This window comes from Macrobrachium nipponense, chromosome 20 (assembly GCF_015104395.2).
Source record: "Macrobrachium nipponense isolate FS-2020 chromosome 20, ASM1510439v2, whole genome shotgun sequence".
In the NCBI taxonomy this organism is placed as follows: domain Eukaryota; kingdom Metazoa; phylum Arthropoda; class Malacostraca; order Decapoda; family Palaemonidae; genus Macrobrachium; species Macrobrachium nipponense.
The window spans coordinates 27,645,031-27,668,776 of record NC_061089.1 but is presented as its reverse complement, the minus strand read 5'-3'; the positions used below and the strand labels follow the sequence as shown (position 1 = coordinate 27,668,776).

Here is a 23,746-nt window from a genome sequence, read left to right as displayed (position 1 = left end):
AAGATCAAAGGCTAAAAGAAAAATGATATTTTTAACCAATTTGTATTTTTCATAACTAACAAACCTGAGGTCTTGACATTAGGATAATACTAGCGCCAAGCTGTAAACCGGTAGAATTAATAACTTCAGATCCAGGGACTAATAGCATTTATACCAGGTCACCGGGTATAGTAGTTCCCAGAATACCCTTGGCATCCCGTGACATATTGGTTACTCTTCCAACCCAGATTAAACTGTTAGAGGGGTGGTTAGAGGTGGGCCTTATCTGTTAAAGGCCTGTCCACACGAGCGGGTCTGATCGGCGTGCTCCGGGGTCAACGGGCAAATTCTGGCGGGCTTAACCGTGAATGTTGTCCACACGGGTGAGGCGATGGAGAGGTGGGCGTGCCCAACGGTGCCAGTAGTGTGTTCAGTGCGGTACGATAAACATGGTATCTACCACAAAGAAGATAGTGTAGCATTAAAATTGCTTGAGTGTGATGAAAAAGAAGAGAATATGATGCAAAGAATGGCTCGGTAAAAGAAATGTATATGGTTAATGTATGTCTGCCAGGGTTGAAGCTCAAGCCATCAGGCACCAACCATGGTGATTTTGCTAGAAGACCCATCGGGCAATTTTGATGGTTTGCCCGTCAAGTGTGCCGGACAAATTGGTTAAAAATGTAATTTGTTCATATACGAAACAATCCTTCGGTCTTAACATTAGGATAGACTTACTCATTGGTGGGAGGTTAGTCTCTATAACAGACAGTTTGCCATCTTTATCCATTTCCGAATAGATGTATTATAAGACAATGGACTATTAACCTTTGAACCAAAGATATGAGAATCTCTTAGTTTCCCTCTCTGGGTGTTTCATATAATGCCATGGTTTATTGCATTACAGAAAGTGGAGAGCTGTGTGTTCTTGTAAACCACTCCTGTCCCTTGTATCTGGATCTATTATCACCCCACACACTTCCTATTATTGAGAGGAGTGTTTTTCTACTGAAAAGCCTCCTATACTCTAGGTTATCTTTACAGTATGGCTGTCCCCGTCACCTGCATCTAGTCCGTTCCAGCTCATGATGGTACTCTACTTCATACTGCCCATGGGTAAAGGAGTAGTTAGAAAAGTAGTAAAGAAGAAAGACCAGTCATCTCATTCATTCTTTCATACCTTCATCTTAGACTAGACACAAACTGACCCGCCAGAGGTACTGGATGAGCTATACCACCTGCTGGCCAGTCACCACTGGACCCAAGGAATAAGTGCCCAAGGATCTATGGGCAACATCTTTTAAATAAAAGGAAGTGAAAGTTGTTTGGCGTTGCCAAATACCAGCTTTCAAAATCCTCTCCATAGACATATTTTCTTGAATGCCAAAGAAGTGCTCAAGCCCCTGATGTCAAGAGCTCTAGCTCTCTCCAGGCTATTTGACCCTCTTCTGTCATGTACCCTCTGTCTTCTGTCATGTAGGCATTCCTGATCGTTTCTCTCAGCCAAAATTATATTGTGTTCTTGGACACTTCCTTTTTGTTCCATTCTGTACTTACAAAAAGCCTTCGGCACCCCGGCCTGAGATGCCACATTCTTCTTATGTACGCTCTTAGTACTCTGACAGGACATAGCAGCATTTCTTGTCATTGTCTACAAATTCTGCCAGAGAAGGTATGGAAAAGGAGCCAAATCTTCCATCCACTACTGATGGGTTTTGAGTTTTGGCCACAAATTCTGGGACAAACTCTTAAACCATAGACTTCCAACCTCTCAAATGCTTCACCACATATGACAACCATGCAGTTCCCCCACCCTTTTGGTTGAGGCTAGGGCCAACAGAAAGACTGCCTTCAGGGTCAAGCTTCTATCTGTGGCATGTCTCAATGGCTCGTATGGGGGTTTTGTAAGACTACTCAGTACCATGGTCAAATCCCAATCTGGGGCTTTTAGTTCCTTCGGGGAACAGGACTGCTCAAAACTCTTCATTAACATAGCCATCTCCCATGAAGAAGAAATGTCCACATCTTCCATCTGCAGGACCGAAGCTAGAGCAGCCCTGTATCTCTTTACAACAGATAGACATATACCTTTTTGTCATCCGCAGGACCGAAGCTAGAGCAGCCCTGTATCTCTTTACAACAGAGAGACATATACCTTTTTGTCCTGAGATATATCAGAAAATCTGCTAACTGTTGAATAGTGATTCCGAGTGGAGACAAGTTCCCTCTACGACACCAATCACAGTACACGGACCATTTTCCTTGGTAGACCGCTGCCAATGACCTCCTGATATTTCCTGTCATCTGTGCTGCTGCTTGCTGAGAAAAGCCTCTCGCTCGCAGGAGATACTTGACAGTCTCCACCCGTGAAGTGATAGGGACTGCACCGACTGATGGTACCTCTCCACGTGCGGTTGACATAGTAGGTTGTTCCAGAGGTAACTCTCTCGGTACATCTATTAGGAGTTCCAACAGGTCCGGAAACCATTCTGCCTTCAGCCACAAAGGGGCTACCAAAGTCACTTTGAGGTTCTGAGACTGCACTACCTTGTTCAGAACCCGACGGATTAGGCAAAATGGAGAAAATGCATACACGTCCAGATTGTTCCATGGGTGTCGTAGCGCATCTTCTGCTACTGCCTCTGCATCCGGGACTACTGAACAATACACCTCCAACTTTCTGTTGTACCTGGTTGAGAATAGGTCTATGATCGGCCTTTCCCACAATGTGAACATTCTGTCCACTACTTCTTGATGCAAGGACCACTCTGTTCCTAGGACCTGGTCCCTGTGGCTCAATTTGTCGGCTACTATGTTTCTTTTTCCTGGAATATATATGGCTCTGATGTCTACTAAGTTCTCTACAGCCCACTGATGAAGTTGAACTCTCATCAGGTGTAACTGCCGAGATACTAGGCCTCCTTGCTTGTTTACATAAGCTACTACTGTGCTGTTGTCTGACATCAATACCACTGATTGCCCTTGTTTTAAATTCCTGCATGGAGAAGCTCTCAAGGGTTCGTATGGACTACATGTGAGACTGCCAAGTAACAGTGTTAAGACTACGTGTGAAACTGCAAAGTAGCAGTGTTAGGTCCCAATTAGTAGTTTTAAGATCTCTTGGGGAACAGGACTGTTCAAAATTCTTGAGAAGCATAGAAATCTCCCATGAAGACTACAAACAAGCAAAACATAATCACGCAATGGACAGAGTTAGCTTAAAGGAATACAGAACTCTGGATACACTTGAAACATTCAACTTTCACAGGATACACATACAAAATTCAACTTCCACACACACAAGAGCTGCTGCACCTTATCACTGTGGCAGCAAAAGAATGAATGGAATGGTAAGCATGAGAGCATGGGTAACCTCCCTTGCTCTCTCCACCTCCATCATTTTATGTCTTGTTTAATCAGATTCAACAGCTGTTCCAGCTGAAGCCGACAAATAATACACCACACATGAAAGGTGATGGTATTTTAAACGATATTTTCAAGCAAACCCATTTATCTTAATACACTGGGACAAAATGCAGCAGTAGACAATGGTCTAGGATATGCACATATAGTGTAATTTTTTCCCCAATGAAAGAAGTTGGTGTAACCACTGGGAATAACTAAACAGAAATAAGGTATCTTTGATTACATGACGATCAGTTAAAAAAATTAATAAATAAAATTTACATAGTTTAGCTTCCTGAACACTTTTCTAAGGATTATGGCTTTTTCTTGACATCTGTAAGTTTTTTTATTCTATTCATTTCCCAATAAGCATCAGTGGATATTCCAATTCTACTCCCTAGCAAATCAACAGGCTTGGAGAAAAATCTTCACTTTTGTAAAGAATGTGTATTTTTGGGAATTATTTTTATCAGTACTATTAACAAAAATGTAGTGTATGCTTGGTAACATAAATAACAGTTAAGTACAAAACACTCGTACACTAACATGAAACTTGAAATATTTTCTAGAGCTCTAAATTAACATAATATCAATACACTCCACCTTACTGAAAAACAAAATACATTTGTGTTTCTTGTAAGCAATGAACAGCTATCTGTCTTGCTGATGTCACCACACGATAAAAATGACACAAAGCCAATCTATAAACACTGCAGGGTGACTACATTATTTTGGTTTTAATTTCACTTCTAAAGTGATTACCATATCTTCAAACTAAAATTATTGCAAGTTACCATAGCCAATAAAATGCTGACTAAAACACATTGTCTTGCTTTCAACAATTATCATCAATTTGACAGTAACCTTTTGGTTTAACCACAATACACTTAAAAGGGGTAAGGTTACACTGACAAAATTATAGTACTCTTCAATAAAGAAGCACCCTTAAACCACCAGAGTGCATGAAAATATTCCTGACATCACTATGGATGTAGGAAGGGCAGCAGTGGGCTAAATTCCCTGAGTGAACTGTGCAAAATCTCCATTTGCACAAGAATTATCATTACCTGTACTTAATACAATATTTTTGGATATCGTGGTACAGACTTAGCAAACTTGAATGTTCAAAATCCCATCCCCTATCTACTTCTACACAAAGAGGTTAAGAAAGAACTGAGATCAAGATCATTCCTGGCTGTCAGTCATTCAATATAAAACCAGACCATTTTTCTATCCACATCAAATCTGTTAAGACTAAACTCAAGATTCCAACCACCATTAACAGTGTCTTCAGCATAACCTTGATATCCTGTTGCCTCTTAACTAATGGGGTTAGCGATATGTCTGCTGGGTTATATAATATATATATATATATATATATATATATTATAATATATATATATATATATATATATATATATATATATATATATATATATATATATATATATATATATAGATATATTGGAACCCTATATCCAAAGGCCTGAAATAACCATAATCTGCACACAAAATGATTGTCGTCACACACACATGCACACATTTCCATATTAACTTTGCTTAACTTTCCTGCAATTAATAAAACCTAAATCCTTTCCCAAACCTATGAAAATAAAAACTGTTGGTATAAAAGGGATTCTGTAGCTAAATTTGGGAAGCTAAAAATTTTAAGTTATTCACTTGCCATTTAGACAATAATGTAAGATATCTGAATAACTAACCTAAAATCTCCAAACTCTTACTGCAATCTGAACATGCTGTTATCATAACCTCAAAGAAACAGAGAACATCTTTCAATACAAAATGCACATACTGTATACTATTCAGTGCAATTCCATAATACTGTACTTCTATGGAAAATACAAGCAGGAAATTAGTACACTGTACATCCTTACTTACAATGAAAGAGAAAGAGGGAGTACCTCTAACACTAAAGCATTAGAGGGATCAAAATAAAAAAAAAATTACACCACAGTTCTGAGAACAATACTGTCCTAGTTATTATTCTGGTACTGTACTTCACTGAGGTTCATGAGTGATTACCATCATTAAGAATGGTTACTAACAATACTTTTCATTCTCCCCTTCATGCTGCTTCACACCACTAGCTAGTTTATCCATACCACAAATAAACATCACTAGACCCAAAGCTGCTGCATTCATGAAATAAAATTCACTAGCTACAATGCAATTAAAATATATCAACCAAACTTTAGCTGATGAGTGCAATCCACCAACTTGAATGCCAATGATAGTTAAGAACATGATAAATAGGTAGCAATTCACTTTTGAAAAACAAATTTGCTGCACATTAGTCAAAACTAAACTTCAACTTGCATAGCAATTCAAATTTTTTTAATATCCAGACATTTTTTTTCTTCAATACTTTCTGTACAAAATCACTTGTAATATTCAACAGTGTGTTCCCTTATTAAGAGTTAACAGTATAATTTACAGCATATGCTATTAGATATTGTACATTAAATGTAACAGTAAAAACCTGAACATAGGACAAGTGCAATTGTAACTACTAGATCATTTCACGTACCACAGGGCTGGTTGGTTCTTGTCAAAGTTAGTTTTCAAGAATCTTTACCTAAGTTCTTTCAGGATTTGCATCCATCACATGGTGCACACTTCAGACTGAAATTTGGGCAGTTGCATCATATATCTGACAGTTTATGCATTACAGGGGTAACCATAGCCTTGGCTTGTATATAAAAAAATTTAATTTTCAAATTATTTTCTTAAACATCCCTATATCAGAATACGATTAATACTATTTAGTATTCAGTCCCTGTATGCAAAGAAAACAACACAATAACCATAAAATACATTGACTACAATAATGTCCACTAACAACAATGGCAAATTGTAGAATTTTGATTTTGTGGTCTGGTTCAACTAGCTAATAAACAGGGCATCTGCATAAAAATACTAGCCACTGAATTATCAAATTAGGGTGTTAAAATTCTAAAATAAACCAGAATGAAAATGGTAAAAAAAAAATCATAAGAGCTAAATAAAAAAAATCTTTACATAACACTTGAAACCTGCTACAAAAGCAAAAATTACATACATTCACAATGAAAAAGCTACAGTAGTTACAGACAAGAAGTTATGAATATTGAGGTACACATAACAGATTATAGGAAAACATACAATATAAATAATGTTATTAGTGTTCCTCTTATCCACTTAGTATTTATTGAATTATGATGCACACCAAAATCAGTACATTGCCATATAGCTAATCTGCTTCATAATGAAAAGTTCCTGCTTTGTCACTTTTACCCAAGTTTATCTATGATAAAAAACAAATATCAAAACAGATTTGGTCTTATTTATATTCTAATTTACTTTACTGGCCCTACACACTGGTTTATGTTATCTGCACAATTTTATTCCATAGATTAGTATTTGCCGTGACACTACACTACATATGAAGGGTTCAATAACTATATTAACCTGGGTGCTAAAACTGTAATGTTGTTGCATATATGAAGAGTATAGTTATTACTAGCCAGGGTGCTGAAACAATGCTGCTGCATACAATATTCCATTATATCTATCTATTTAGTCATATTATTGCAGTACAATTTATAATAATTTGAATTTTAACATTACCTTTTCAGGTGGATAAGAATTGCAGCTTTTGTTGTGAATTATCACATTCTTGCAAATACTGATCTGTCCTGCATTTACTAGAATTACAAGGGACATTATGTGAAAAGTGAATATCAAAAGTTATGTAATAAATGGACCTGGTCCCCACTTAAGAAACCTACTTCCCTATGTGTATATAAAAACAACATCATAAGGAGGCAAAGATGAACAAGTTTTCCTAAGTCCAGATACACAGGCATTCATAATTAATATGACAGGTACAGGTGTGTGTGTGTGTGTGTTTACTGTGATCTATACACGCAAAAGATATTGTTCTTGCTTTTTTGTCTTCCCATATTTTAATATCTTTCAACCTTTCTACATTTGTTAACATTTTAATCAAACAAGACTTGAATGCACTGAAAATGTGGAAAAGTCAATATTTGGGGAAGATTTATTTATAATTTTCAGCAAAACTAAATCCTACTCAAAATCTAGATAATAGAGTAATACTCTCATTTTTTCTGCAACAATATTGTTAGAGGAATATTAAAGTTGTTAATAGCATGTAATCAGACACTAAGTTCACATTCTCAACTACTATATCTTATATTTCATCATTATAAATGCAACTAGTACTAGGTAAATTGAAAATGTTGATTCTGACAAAATTTCTTTTGAGGAAGTTTCAAAAATTTTTCTAAAAATTTATGTTCATAACTGGTTTCAAGATGAACTGTCACATATTTGTGAACTTAGCTTACTTAACAGAATGCATCATATGCTGACATGGGACAAATTTTAAAAACAAAAGTAATGAGGACAGAGTATGTACATCTTTCAAACATTTAGCTAAAGAAATATTCAGTCCAGCTTCCCTTGAGTTGAAAAGTAGAGACAGACCAAAAAAGTTACATGACTCATATGGCAATGAAACTTTTATATGAGATTTTCTTGATTTAAGAATAAGCCTTTAAGCAAAATATTAGGAGTCAGATGGTATGACAGTTTCCTTGTACAGAAGATAATAACATGGATTTGGATATATTTTGTACATGTCCTTTGCTCTACTCCTAGCTGAATAAGTACATGATAATATCAGCTGGACACCTGTATGCAACAGTCAAGTTAGAAGACCTAGACCTACTTGGATGAAAACTGAGAAGGAAGGCTGGAGAGGAGTGATTTATGAAATATGAAGCAAATACTACCGTGAAAGAATTTCAGAAAGGGCCCTTTTGCATTATGCAGAGTTGGATGCAATGATGATAATGTTCTGCATCCTGAAATTATATCACATGGGTTTATCAAATCAAATGACTAAGGGTAGAAAGTGTGACCATTCTTGGATGGGATATTAATTCAATCCAATATTTTTGGAAGGAAGATCACAATCCATTTTTGTATTGAATGTTTTAATTTTAAACCTCATCACTCAACAAAAACTCCCATTTATTAAAGATGGTGGGTTTTAGCTGTCAGGTAAAATTTCAGGTTTAGGAGATCAACCAAACAATCTCTACCACACAACAGATTCTTTACCTAGTCATAGCAGTTGCAACTTTGGCTGCTATTACTCAGCAACAATTTCCTTCAATACTTGTCCATGGATCTAACATACTTTACCATTTATACTATCTATATTTTAATTAGTGGTATTAAAATTTCATTTGCTGAGCAAAGATTTTTTAAGACAATTTTGAATGGCTTGTGAAGTACGTCTCAAGCTGATAAGAATTTGAAAATTTGTGTACAACATATTTCCAATAATCATAACTACTGTTCCCTTTCCAGATGGTCCTGCTGTGAACACTGGAATACTACTGGCTTTAAGAGAACAAATTTTATCATATGATTTTGCAGATGAAACTCTGGAGCAATGAGTTAAGAGCTTTAATGTTCCATCACATGTTACTTATAATGTTCTGACATATACATATAGTACATAGTTTTTGGATATATGTATAGTGAAAGTTTTCACAGATAAGGCCTTTCCACATAACCCAAGACATGTGGGAATTCCAGTAATGTTAGATGTTAAGTTCGTATTTATTGACTCAAAACTTCCCTTAGTCTGTCATTGAGCCATTCATTTGGCTTTCATAACCTAAGACAGACAGAAAAGTGGCTGCAGGTTGTTTATGACTATCAGCAATGTGTACTTTCCAATTCAAGTATCAAAGATGAATCTAAAGAACTGTACATTTCATCTAATTTGGATCAGAAAACAAGAAAAATTATCATGATACATGTATATCTCTGCCACTCACGCTACAAAATAGATGTGAAGTTGGTTTAAAAAGCTGAACAGCATTAAGTCATAAAATAAAATTTGACATTTAAACACAAAAATGCCGGAGTCTTAGTTTGTCACCTTGGGGGTTAAATTGCAAACCAACTACCTTTACTTAATAGTATTTGATCTTACAGATTTGCATGACTTGTCACCCTTATACTAAATATGCTGAGGCTTAAAGGACACAAAAATTAAGAAAAAAAAATGAATAATTTACCATACCAATGCACTTACACCACAACATGAGAACAAAAATGTAATTAGCTGAAATAGATTAGCAAGAACCAAAGACAACCATTCTGTGGCAAAGACAAAAAACATACTAAGCAAATATAAAGCCTGATAACCACAAGAATAGGTTACAAATTACTTCAACAGCTACTCAGCAAGAGAAGACCCAAAAGCAGGATCACATGAACACTAAATCAAAACAAAGCTTAACGAAATAAAATTAACTTCTGAAACTGACCTTACTGAAATTGACCCAACTTACTGAATCTTATATGACACAAGTGAAAAAATTGCAAAAGCACTTAAAAAGAAGGGGAAGCAGGCTATTCCCAGAAATGCCAAACCAATGTTAAACAGCTGTCAGTTCAAAGGTAACAAAAAGCAAATAACTCATAAAATACATGCACAATCAGTTCACATCTCAAAAGAACCAAAGGTTTTCGACATTCCCTTCTCTCAAGAGTTTCCAGAAACTTCGTTTCAAAAATTTTCTTCTTGTAAGGATTTCAGCATGCTATTTCCTGGGCTTGTTTAGAGGTCCTCAAGACTGAAGTGCATCAACTTCAGGGTTCCTCTTTATAGTCCTATAAGTATAAACCAAGGCTCTTGCCATCCTTAGAACACGTACTTGCTTTGTTGTTCGAACATGTTTGCTATCTTCAACTCTATGTGATGTTTCACATAAATCTTTTAATGTTCACTTGGGATCAGTAATTATGGAAAGTGGTACTTTACCAATTGAGACTGAACTGGGTTAGCCATCCCCATCCCCTCACTGGTGGCCTACAAAATCTGGCACACTTGATGGACTGCGTTAACCTGGAACAACAGCTGCTGCACATCAATTGGCTGGAAAGGACACTACTCTGGGATTAAGTCTGTCATTAGAAATTCAATACTTAAAGAACCTCCCATGATTTTGATCAGTCCAATTATTGCTTAACTGTCTACTGCTATAGGGAATTGTATTTCTTACAGTAGGCCTACTCCTCTCTTCCACAGTTTTTCATCCTCCTATTCTTCCTAAATTGAAATTCAGACTATTTACCGATTAACAGGTTTGTACAAAGAATGATTTTGTAAAATAAACCACATTTTCTACAAACCATTAATCAAACTTCTAATACCCTTGCCCCTACCCAAACTCCTCAAGAAAGAAATTAACATAGAGGAATGGTGCCTTCCTTCCCTTACAGCCACACACAGGAATTTTTCCTTACAAGATCTTTCAAGCTGGTGAGACCAGAGCTGTTTTGCACAGATTACGGCTATCGTATGTTTAATGGGTTTGTTGGAAAATGTCTTATTGTAAAAATGTTTTCATTCTATGAGTAGTTAACCAATGAAAAATTGTTCTCAGGTTTCAAAGCTTCAGTAAATGTTATAGTTACTGCATGTAAAATGAAAAAAAACTGAACAAAGACTCCACTCCTCTGATATTTGCGAGACCTTACCTGTGAAATAAATAAGTGGTATAATTCAAGTTCCAAGCGAGGAAAAAAGAAGTCACCCTTCTAATATTACCCTACTGTTTAAAGTTGAAACAAATGGTCTGACATGAAATCTTTACGCCTTGCTATAATTAAGAAGCAATTTTAGTCCTGATCTCACAATGTATTTTTAATTCTAAACCGTTTCCCAGCTGGCGACTAGTAAATCCTAATGTTAAGACCGAAGGTTTGTTTCGTGTATGAACAATTGCCTTTTTAGTTTCATCATTCGTAATTTGTATTACAAATTCTACATCAAAACACACAAATATGAATGGTAAAATAATTTCAGAATACATAATACCAATATAAAAAAATTATTCTTTTTATTTGTTTTTTGTGGTCAATTTTTTCTTACTGGTTTTATGTAGTCAAGTACTGTAATAAAAAGTTTAAAATTCATATTTGTAACAGTTTTATGTAGTGAGAACTGAATGCCTATATAACTGCAAGAACCTGTCATTTAACAAAACTTAGGGTAAAACAACAAAGAAAAAAAGAGAGAACTGCAAAATAAGGAGTCTATAATGTTCCTACAATATAAAGATCAATTAACAAAACTATCATCTGCATCTGACATTCATTAAGACAATGATCATTCATACAAAATCTTAAAATCAAGATAAAAAAGGATACAGATGACCAAAATACAGTAAAGATCATCTTTGAATATATGAAAAAGCAGTAACCCTGTAAATTCTTTTTAGCCAACTAGTCAAAAACTGACCACATTACCTAGCATTCACTTATGGTTGAAGAACATCCATGAAGTACATTATACTACCAGCACATTCAAACTTTGTTCTTATGGGAAAGTAGTCAAAAAATACTCTAACTACATTAGTGTTTTAAATACAAACTACATAACTACAATGATAAAACACCTGAGATGTAAGCCCTTGGGAGCCAAAACATTACAAGCAAATCTAACAGAGCCTAAAACTTCAAAAACCAGAGCTAAAATGGATAACACAAGCCTACTGCTATATGACAAAATTCACATGATCCTGTGTCTTTATAGTTAAAACAAACTCAACCATTACATAGCTAACTAAGCCATAAAGGCAGAGTACAGCATTAGGAACTACTGAGCAGGAACAGTGGCACAAAGAAAATTGAAAGAGTACCAAAGAATACCAATACAGCATATATGTATAAAAAAAAGTAGCTACTGTATACACACACACCACATATACTGGTCTGTTTTGTGTTCTGTATTTTTCTCATTTCTTTACTTTTGATTTAGGTCTACTTTACACATATCAGTTGTAGTAATATCTTAACACTTTTTTTGTACTAGCAAGTTCTTTCCTTTTTATTGTGTGCTTCTTATCCTAGTAATTTATGTGTATAATTTATCTACATATTTCAAACAAGAAAGGATTTTGCAATCCATAGATGTAATGCTTAATGAATGAATGAATGTATGTATGTGTATGTATGTATGTATGAAACCATGAATGCAGAAAGATATGATCCTGGTCTGCACTATTTATCATCATAAAATCCATACTAAAATTTGTCTCAAATTCTTTTCTTGTACAATTCTCTTATATTCACAGTAAAGACTACTGTTATCACCCGTTAGACAACTATATAAATCAAGCTGTAGAATAGTGTTCCATGTTTTAAAATATGGGCAATTGCAAAAGACATCAGCCAAATCAATTTCAAATGAACTTAGGTTTTACAATACTGTACATGATTAAAAAGAAATAGTATCAGTCATAAATATATCTCTGTGTAAGTTTAATTAAAGCTTTAAAAAATATAAAATACTACTGAAAGTAATAAGACCACAAAAAGCTTTTCCATTTACTATACCATCACGTAAAATAACTACTGTCACTTTATGTTGCATGCAAACAACCAAACTCCTAATACTCATACTAATCATATAAGTGCAAGGAATAACCTGTCCTTATACGGGCACACATGGCAGACATCTCACACCTATTTATCTCTTCAAATGCACTACAAACTAAACCTTTTAAATTGACCTTCTATTCTTATTATCACAGAAGAAACGAACGCGATTCTTCAACTGACTGGACTATAACAGCAGTGAATTCTGCTGGAGCTTAGGCCAGAAATTGTGAAAAGTTGTGCATGTATGTGTGTTCCTAACCGAAATTTCCCATCAGCCTTAAAGCAATATCTCAGATACTGAGAAAGACATCACATCTATGAAATTTTTGGAATTTATAAAAACTCTAATACATAAGTTAATGACCATGTGCATCTATGCCAGACTATATGAAAAAAATTTACATCCAATTACAAAATTTATTAAGACAGTGCTTTGTATAATCGAGCTATTACAACAGCCCAAAACATAAATTGAAGTTCCTATGGCCAAGTTGCACATATAACTTCTAAAATGATAAACCATTTCAATTCACTGTTAACCTAGTAATTTCAGCACCTGGTAAATCTCACCCAGAAAAGTTTACACTACTCTTCCATTGACATGTCCTTTTCACAGCTTTCACCAAGGTTGTCAATAATCTTATTTATCTGAAAACCTGGAGGCTCAGCAGGCTCCTCACCGCTTATACTGTCATTCACTCCTGCCTGGCTGCTACTTATTAAATTATTTGAGATTTCCTCCTCTTCATAGTTCCCCATCTGCTTAGGCAAGCTATCCAAGAAGGCAAACTGCTGTGGTAGAGCCAAGTCAAACTTTGTTCCTGAAAAGGTATAAAAAGTAATATAACTTATTTTGTTCCTGAAAAGCTATAGAATGTAATATATACCTATATGTCATGAATGGAAAAAACCGGGATCCACTACAGTCAATCTCCTGTATTCGTGGGGATAGGGACCACAAACACCCGCGAATAGCTAATATCCACGAATACTTGACATCCCCTCTAAATATGCTTATAACTGGCTTTTTAAATAGTTAAAAACCAGACTGCCCAACCCCCACACCATCTTTATAACTACTAATTTTAACAGTTCAAACACCAATTGTATACCTTCAACTATCATTCTCCACAAAATATACTTTAAACTATCATTTAAAACACTAAATATAATTTCTCAGTCATCTTACATTAGCCTTAAAAAATGACAAATTTTCTAAGACAATTTGTATTTTTCATAGCTACAAACCTGAGGTCTTAACAATATGATAATTTCTAGTGCCTACCTGGATCCGGTTAAAATGCAGATGAAAGCAAGGAATCTTGTGAGATCTGGCAATGCATAAGTATGTCGGGTGAAGAATGGTCAAGGACCACACACCTACGACAACGCGTCACTTTCCCAACTCAGGATGTCTTCGCAGACAGAGGCAGCTAGAGGTGGGCAGTATAATGTTAAGACCTCAGGTTTGTAGCTATGAAAAATACAAATTGTCTTAGAAAATTTGTCATTTGTTCATACGCGAAGAAACCTTCGGTCTTAACAATAGGATAAACTCATACTTGGAGGGAGGTACAAGACATCCTAAACCGGTTGGGGACCTACCCACCAATCCAGCTCCCGAAGAAATAACTTCTGGAGAGGGGCTGAAGCCTGTGAGAAGCTAGATAAATTGATATCTAACCACACAGACCCTGAGTGACGTACAATGATATATGGGAGAATCATTGTAGAAGGAAACAAAGAGAAATTTTGACTTTCCAATAACAAACCAACACACCAGGGTTTGTTATCGCTCCGAACTCCTCCTTGCCAAGGAGTGGAGCATGTGCTACTGAATAGAGGGTTTGATATTTGTATACCAAGCAACCACACTATCAGTATGACTACCTTACTGACCTGTATCAGACCAGTCCAGCGAATGACGTGTCTATCCTTAACCCGCCTGAAGGAAGAAGGAGCCTGAAGGAAGAAGGAAAGATACAAGAGACATCCACAAAATCATCTTAGATAAGATACAAAAGTGCCCTGTTAAGGGCAACTATGAATTACACAACCTGTTGGGCAGCCACTACAGGACCAAGAAAACGTGTCTGTAGATCTGTGGGCAACATCCTTAGGATAGAAAGAGGTGGACATGGACTGGCGTAACCAAGTACCAGCGCTCAGCACTCTATGTACAGCCAAGTTCTTTTTGAAAGCCAGAGGGGGACCAATACCCCTAAAGTCATGCGCTCTAGCTTGCACAGATGTGGTGGCGGAATCATCAAGAGTCAAGTATACCTGTCTGATGGCTTCCCGTATCCAAAAAGAGATAGTATTCTTCAACACCTCTTTCTTTGCACGTCCTATGCTGACAAAAAGTCTGCGGCAGCCTGGTCTAAGGTGCCATACCATTTAAGATAGCATCGCAGGGCCCAAACAGGACACAACAAAAGCTCTTGAGCATCACCACCCACAAAGTCAATCAGTGATGGAATGGATAATGAAGTGAACCTATCATTGTGCACAGAGGGATTTTGGGTCTTGGGCTCGAATTCCGGGACAAATTCAAAGGACACCGACCCCCAACCCCTAGTGTGCTTTACATCATAGCTCAGACCGTGGAGCTCTCCTACCCTCTTCGAAGATGCCAAGGCCAGGAGGAAAACTGTCTTGAGCACCAAGATCCTGTCAGATGAGCGACGCAAAGGCTCATCTGGACCCTTAGTGAAGCTCTTGAGAACCAAGGAAACATCCCACATCAGAGGCTTGAGCTCCCTAGAACTCGACTGTTCAAACCCCTTAACTAGCAAGGAAAGTTCCCGGGACGAGGAGATGTAGATACCTTTAAGACATAACACTAACTCAGGGCCGCCCTATAGCCACTAATGGCAGAAACAGACAAATGTTTTTCATCTCTGAGGAAGGTTAAAAAGTCTGCTATTTGCTGAATAGGGGTTGCAAGTAGAGAAAAAACCTGTTTACGATACCAATCACAGCAGATCGCCCATAGCCTTAGTAAACCACAGAGGTTGACCTTCTGAGACTGCTGGACATATGCCCTACTGTTCTCTAAGAAAAGCCTCTCTCGGAGGAGATACAGTAGAGCCCCGGCTCACGACCGTATTAGAACTCAACATAATCGGATTCCGCCACTAAATTTCCAATAAACTTTGTATCGGTGTTCATACAAAAAAACAGATTTCGACCCCCAGATCATATGATGTTTGTAAACTAAACTGTTTCTGCCAGCTGCCGCTAGTTGGCGTCATCCAGTGTTACTAAATGTAGCATAATTTCATGTTTTTTACCATAATTTGACCCAAGAATTGGAACTTAGCATAAATTCTATCATACTTAGGGTTCCAGTACAATTTTAGAATGTATTTTCCCTAAATTTTAAATGAAGTGCAGAAAATTCCTCAATTTCATACACAGCCATTAGTTAATATATGTATCTTCCTTGTGAAATTGCCTCAAAAGCAGCACTAATAAATGAGTTGATTAATAAGTTTGAACCCAACTAAGGAATGATAAATTCTGTGAATATAAATACCCACAGTGGCATGACAAACGATCAGTAAAGTGTGAATAATGTTATTTCTTCACGAGTAAAATTGATTTTTTTCCTTTTTTAAGTTTTATTTTTTCAAGTTATCAAATTTTAATTGTCTAAAGTGATTTTCAAAGAATTTTCAAGTATTTATTAATTGTGTATGTGATGTTAAAGAAAAATGGTGGTTCAGTGGCATGATAATGATCAGTAATAAGTACATATGTAAGTTTTTCTTCTTGAGTAGAGACTGATTTGTTTGTTTTCCTTTTTTAATTTTAATTTTTTAGTTGATATCAAAATTTTATATATGAAGTCATTTTCACACATTTTTCAAGTATTTATTAATTGTGTATGTGACCTGTTAAAGGAAATAGTGTCTCAGTGGCATGATAATGATGCAGTAATAATTAAAATTTGTGTTTTTCTTCATGAGTAGAGACATTTGTTTTCCTTTTTTAGTTTTAATTTATTAGTAGAGAGATCAAAATGTTGAATAACTTCCGAAGTGACCTTCACACATTTTTCAAATCGTATACTAGTAATTGCATATGTGATCTGTTAAAGAAAAATGGTGCTTTATTTCGAGTTTGCTAACATGTAAAGATCATCAAATAAATAGTTATACTACTACAATTCGTCATTTGTAACATTTCACCTAATATACAAATGTTTTAAATTTCCATTACATCGTTGTTTTACTTCAAATGTATTAGAAAAATTAGATAACGATAGATTAATAGCATAATTCTAGCATAAAATTGCACCACATTTGGCATATATTCTTGCTATTTAGCGTACATCTGACTTGGACCGACTAGAATAATTTAGCAAAACTTGTTGGTAACACTGGTGACGCCACTCTCAGCATAGTTTAAAGTCTGCAGCTACTGTTAACAAACAGTCAAACACATGTCTCGCACACCTTGTGCGCATTTAGTTTGCTTTTTCGGCGGTATTTACTGTATACGCAGTTACCTCTTTATTCATGATGGGTTCCAAGACAGCCACTTCACACAAGGCGAAGAGGAAAAGTGTTTGCATGGCATCTCACGTTTTCCTTCTTCAAAATGTTTCCTCCATTCCCAACTCCAAAATAAACCTTAAGTTTCGTCTATCCTCTCCTCTATAAGACAATGCTCACACATGAGGCGTGCATTTCAGTAGCAAATGCAATACGTATTTAAGTGTTGGGTTTGGAGTGAAGGCAATGTTACGTACTTAGGTTACATGTGCGGTTTGGTAGCGAATGCAACCTTTGAGCTTTGTTAAGCTTGCCGGTAAATAAGATGTTAGCCATAGCTTAAATCAGAGAAGCCACTATGGTATTTATATGCGTAGTAATTAAGAAGATTCTTTTATGCCTATTGTAATACGTCAATGTTTACGTGTGAGATTTGGTAGTGAAAACACTGCTACATGCGTAACGTGTGCGGTTCGGAAGGCGCTATGGTATACAGTAATTATAGAAATCAAGTCGATTCTTTTGTGTCTACTGTGAAAATACGTCAATGTTTACGTGCGAGATTTTATAGTGAAACCACTGTTACCTACGTAACGTGTGCGGTTTGGTAGCAACACAATCTTTAAGCTGTATTAAGCTTGCTGGTAAAGAAGAGGTTAGCCTTAGCTGAAATCATAGAAGCCGCTATGGTATATGTAGTAGTTATAGAAATTAAGATATTCTTTTGTGTCTACTGTAAAAATAAGTCAATGTTTATGTGTGAGATTTGGTAGTGAAACCACTGTTACATACATAACGTGTGCGGTTTGGTAGCAACGCAATCTTTAAGTTTTATTAAGCTTGCTGGTAAAGAAGAGGTTAGCCTTAGTTTAAAATTCAGAGAAGCCGCTATGGTATACGTAGTAGTTACAGAAATTATGACTCTTCTTTTATGTCTACTGTGAAAATATGTCAGTTTACGTGAGATTTGATAGTGAAAACACGTAACTTGTGTGTGGTTCAGTAGCGAACGCAATCTTTAAGCTTTGTTAAGCTTGCTGGTGAAGAAGAGGTTAGCCTTAGTTTAAATCAGAGAAGCCGCTATGGTATATGTAGTGGTTTTCAGAAATTATGGCTATTCTTTTGTGTCTACTATAAAAATACCTCAATGTTTACGTACGAGATTTGGTAATGACACCAGTTTACATATGTAACGTGTGCGCGGTAATGAACGCAATCTGTATGCTTAGCTTGTAAGCATCCTCATAAAGAGGTTAGCCTGATATTAAACTCAAGAGATGCTGGTACGTAACGTAATGGTATAGAAATTATAGAAATTAAGAAGATTCTTTTACTCATACATGTATATATTTACCATGTACCATAATTAATTTTCTTAGTCCAATAACCTTGAAACCAACCCTCATATTAGAAAAAAATCTGCCGTCGTAGAAGACGCTCATGTTTTATAAGGATATTTTATGGAAACAAAACCGTTAGTAAAACCATTATATCATAACATTTAACTAAAAGATAGTTTTAAAGTGATTTTGTATACAGTATTACAGTTGACTGTAATACTGAACGTAAAAGTTTATAGGTTTATATCGAGATATGGTTTGTTTACTACAATAGTCCCGCTATAAGCCACCAGGGCTGCGCTATGGTACATCCTTTAATGCCACATCCTGCCGACTTAATGTAGGCAATTTTTCGTAAATTCTTGATAGCAAATATAAATTGGGTTTAATTTTAATAGTTTATTAATTCACTGTAATAATTAGACATGCTTTTCAATGTTTTATTATGTCAGCAACACGTTTTGTGCCTACCCACTACAATGCAGTCTACTTGCATAGTTACCTAGGTAGCCTATGGCGTTCGGTCAACAATCAGATGGACATAGACCAGTTTTCTTTTATACGGTATACAGTGGACCCCCCGTATTCGCGTTCTCCAGATTCGCGGACTCACACATTCGCGGATTTCTCTGGGAACGTTTCCCTGCATTATTCACGGAAAATTCATGCATTCGCTGTATTTTTCTATGATAAATATCCACAAATTCCTGGTTTTTTTTATGAATTTCATCATAAAATGCACTTTTTGTGATAAAACTAATAAAAAAACCAAGTATGAAAATTTTTAGTGGGTTTTTCTTCAGTTTTAACTAACAAAATAGGCTGTTTTTAGCATTTTCATAGGGGTTCCAAACATTTGCGGGTTCTAACTATTCACGGGGGGGGGGTCTGGTACGCACCCCTGCGAATACGGGGGCACCACTGTATTATACATTTAAAGGTATACATATAAGTTTGATATGATATTTATTTAACACTGAACTTAGTTAGCTGTATTTTTCATGTAATGTATTGTATAAAAAGGCAAAGGTAGGGTAATAACTGGTGGTCAAGAACGGATTATTCAATTTTCAGTTATTTCTTATGGGAAAACTTGATTCAGATCTCGAAATAATCGAATTTCGACGCTCCTTTTGGAACGCATTAGCATTGAGGTCCGAGGCTCTACTGTACTTGATAGCCTCCACCCGTGAAGAGACAGGGATGCTACCGACTGGTGGAACCTTTCCGCATGAGGCTGACACAGGAATGCCACCAAGGGGTAATTTCCCTTGGATTCCCTCGGAACCTCCAACAACGACTACAGCAGATCTGGAAACCCTTCCACCTGAAGCCACAAGTCATCCTGAGACCCTGTGAACTCACCAGTCTGTTCAGAACCTGATGGATCAAACAAAACAGAGGGAAGGCATACACCTCCAGGTTGTCCCAGGGATGTTGCAATGCATTCTCCGCTAATGCCAAAGGATCTGGAACCACTGAACAGAATATCTCCAGTTTCGTGTTGAATAGTCGCAAAAAGATCCAGCATGGGTCTCCCCCAAACCAGGAAGAGATTGTCTGCTACTTCTAGAAAGGACCACTGTGTGCCTAGGATCTGATCCCAATGATTGAGTTTGTCTGGGACCACATCTCGTTTGCCTGGGATATACCTGGCTGAAAGCTATACTGAATAGCAGACCGCCCACTAGTGAACCTCGATGGTCAAGACGTGAAGTTGACGTGAAACCAGACCTCCCTGCTTGTTCACATAGGCTACCACCATGGTGTTGTCCGACATGAGAATGACAGAATGACTCAATTTTCTCCCGAAACTCCTTCAGACCCAGGAAGGCTGCTTTCAACTACCAGATGCTGATATGCTGCTGTTTGTCCTCCAAACTCCAAAATCCCGAGGCAATGAGGCCGCCTAAATGAGCCCCCAACCTGCGAGGGAGGCGTCTGAAAACAGAAGGAAGTCCAGTGGTAGAGAATGCAGAAGGACACCCTTCAAAAGATTTCGATCGTCCAACCACCAACGAAGGTCTTCTCTTCCTTCCAGAGACAGGAACCTCTAAAAGTGTGAGTCCCCACCGGAGACCAGAATTCCCCCAGTCGCCATTGTAGAGACAAGATGAAGATGCCCATGAGGGACAAGCTTCTCCAGGGGCAAAACTCCCAGAAGAACCTGCCCCTGATGAGCTGACTGATGTGGTTCCGATAGGAAGTCGCACGCCACCACTTGCAACTTCTCTACTCTCTGATCCGACGGGAAAACTCTTGCAACCGCCGTATCAATGACCATGCCCAGGTAGAGAATACTTGACTGGGTACAAGGTTTGACTCTTCGAGTTAACCACAATGCCCCAGTTCCAGACAAAACCGAAGCAGACAACCTGCCAAGACCAAACAATTGTCAAGGTACCTCGGCAAATGGATCCCCTGAGCATGGGCCCAACTTTATACGAGAGAGAAGACCCTTGTTAACACTTGAGGGGCTGTGGTCAGCCTGAAGCATAAGACCTTGAACTCTAAGACCTTGTCCCCAAGAGAGAAGTGAAGGAACTCCCTGAACACCGGATGACTAGGGATCTGGAAGTATGCATCCCTCAAGTCATTTACAGCATGAAGTCACCTTCCCTCACAGCTGCCAACCCTGAACGCAGGTCTCCATCTTGAACAGTGTCTTCCTGATGAAGTGATTCAAGGTGGATAAATCGATCACAGTTCTCCAACCTCCCGACTCCTTGGGCACCAAGAAGATGTGACTGTAAAATCCCGGAGATGGACACGCCACTTCCTCTATCGCATCCTTGTCCAGAATCTTCTGCACTTTTCCCGAAGAGCCAAGAACTTCAGAGAATCTGGAGGATATGCCCTTTGAGCTGCGGCTTGATTGAGAGAGGAGGGTAGCACGAATGGCAGTAAGTACCCTAAAGGAAGGACATCTACCACCCACTTCACATCCCACAACTCAGCCACTTGGCCCAATGGCCCGCCAAGCAAACCCCCAACCCGTGGCGCAGGAAAGGGAGAGCTGGCAACCTACCGACGGGCCCCCTTTACCTCCAGGCGACAATCTTCGTGACTGCTGTTGGGCAGGGGAAAGACAAGGAGAAGGAGCCGCACGCCTCAGAGAGCGAGACTCCAACTTAAGACACAGTCTGGTGCACCAAGTTCAGGGTGTTGGCCCAGCGCCGGTTCTATCGCATCTTCCAACTCGGTCAGAGGGAACAAAAATTGAGACTCCAACAGATCCCCATTTCTTAACATCAGCAAGGATTCAGGGTTAAATGATCTTTCCATCCTGGATAAAGCCCCATCTCTTCTAATCAGGAGAAGTTAGACCATAAATTAACATTGAGGTAAGCCATATACAAAAACATCTTCCCTTCAGACTGCAACAAACTAGCAAGGGAGGACGCAGTCACCAACCCTTCTCGGGACCTGTCAGAAGCTATCATGGCAATGACTATAGACCAGAGCCAAGAAATCGTCTGCAACATGGAGGCTGCCATAGATTCCAACGCTGAGGCGTCTTGTGGAGACAACGATGGAGCCACCGACTTCACCTGCTCCAAAGTCCATCCCGGCTTCAGACGAATGATGTCCAGGTTACCATGACAGGACATAAAAAAAAACCCTCCTCCCTCTCAGGAATCAAATTAACTCCCGAAGAAGGAGGGGCGACATACAAAAATCAGCCTGAGGGCCTCCCGAAAGGCCAAGAGAAGTCAATATTATGACCTCTCGCCCAGGCGGTTAAGAAAAGACTGACGCGGTGGCGTAGGTGCATGGTCCTTGACCATTCTTCACCCAACATATGTAATAAATACATTAATTATAACAGATAATTCCATATCTGTAAATAGAACCCACGACCTAAGGGGTCATTGGTGAATTAGGAGCGTCCTACGTGACAATCTGAATCTAGATCACGCTGTGCAATGCTTGCAGTAGCCTGGTTTACATTTGGGTATATCATCAGTTTATGTATCTGTCAACTGATCACACCACCTTCCATGGGAAGTGGTTGACCTGTTAACCTGCACCGGAAACTCATGACTTCCGAGCTGGCGGACTACGTATTCATTTTATGTGTAAATCGCTGAGATAGCTAGTGTTTCGCTTTCGACACGATGCCTTGTAATATTAGTTCTCTTCTAGATACGAAACGGAGCAGTCATCTGACCAAACCATCTCTCTAGTGATGGAGTTGAGAAATAAAGCTGTTTAAGATTTCAACTTCCTCCGTTTGAATCATCTCCCTTATTCTAAAGAAGAACCAACCATAGATATCACGTCTACGAGATTGAAAGCTGAACCACAATGCTTACGAATAACAGTCGTAAGAAAAGACACAAAATCTTTCGCTAAAGCGGAAGATAAGAATTGGTGGCAAGCGACAATCAACATACACAAGAACCATATACGTCTACCGAAGAATTTACTCATCGAATCCCAGCTATAAATCAATAATAAACTAGGAAACAGGATCTTCAATCAACATGCAATTGTAAACATCCTATGAATACGAAGATATGTCATTCATCGAGACTAATTCGAGCATCAACATCGATGTTTAAGTGAACGACTGTCATCACATATATCCAAGAATCAAAAACCGGACGCGAAGCAGCATCGAACATCAACGGAAAGGAAGAAACCAACATAGGAAACAAAGCGCGATCACAAGCAAGGACATGGAGATTAGGCCAAGAGGAAGCAACGCGAGAGAGAGAGGGAGAGAGGCTGTGACGTCATCACGACATCGACATCTTCCTGCGATGCGAGAGAGAGAGAGAGGCTGTGACGTCATCGGAACGTCAACATTCTTTTCGCATATATACCAGAGCTAAGTACATCCTTTATCCATTCAGGTTTTTTTTCAGTGAAGTGTTGTACATCAAGAGTCGATCGTCCAGTATTCCTGGGGTGAGTTATTCAGTCCAGTATTCCTGGGGTGAGTTATTCAGTCTTAATCTTCATTCATTACAGGAATCAGTCTTCAACTACGAGTTCTCGCCCGCAGATTCTTTTCTCGTTGCTAAT

At 37.9% G+C, this 23,746-nt stretch overlaps 1 protein-coding gene across 1 annotated transcript in view; it reads right to left on the bottom strand.

Moving 5' to 3' along the window:
- Positions 1 to 11,514: 11,514 nt before the first annotated feature.
- The window catches only part of LOC135223980 (uncharacterized), a 206,969-nt gene continuing 194,737 nt past the window's right edge, over positions 11,515 to 23,746 (bottom strand). Inside the window, exon 20 of the mRNA XM_064262902.1 lies at positions 11,515 to 13,697. Within this exon, the coding sequence (XP_064118972.1) occupies positions 13,462 to 13,697 (236 nt within the window). The 3' untranslated portion in view covers positions 11,515 to 13,461. The remainder of the gene's footprint in view (positions 13,698 to 23,746) is intronic.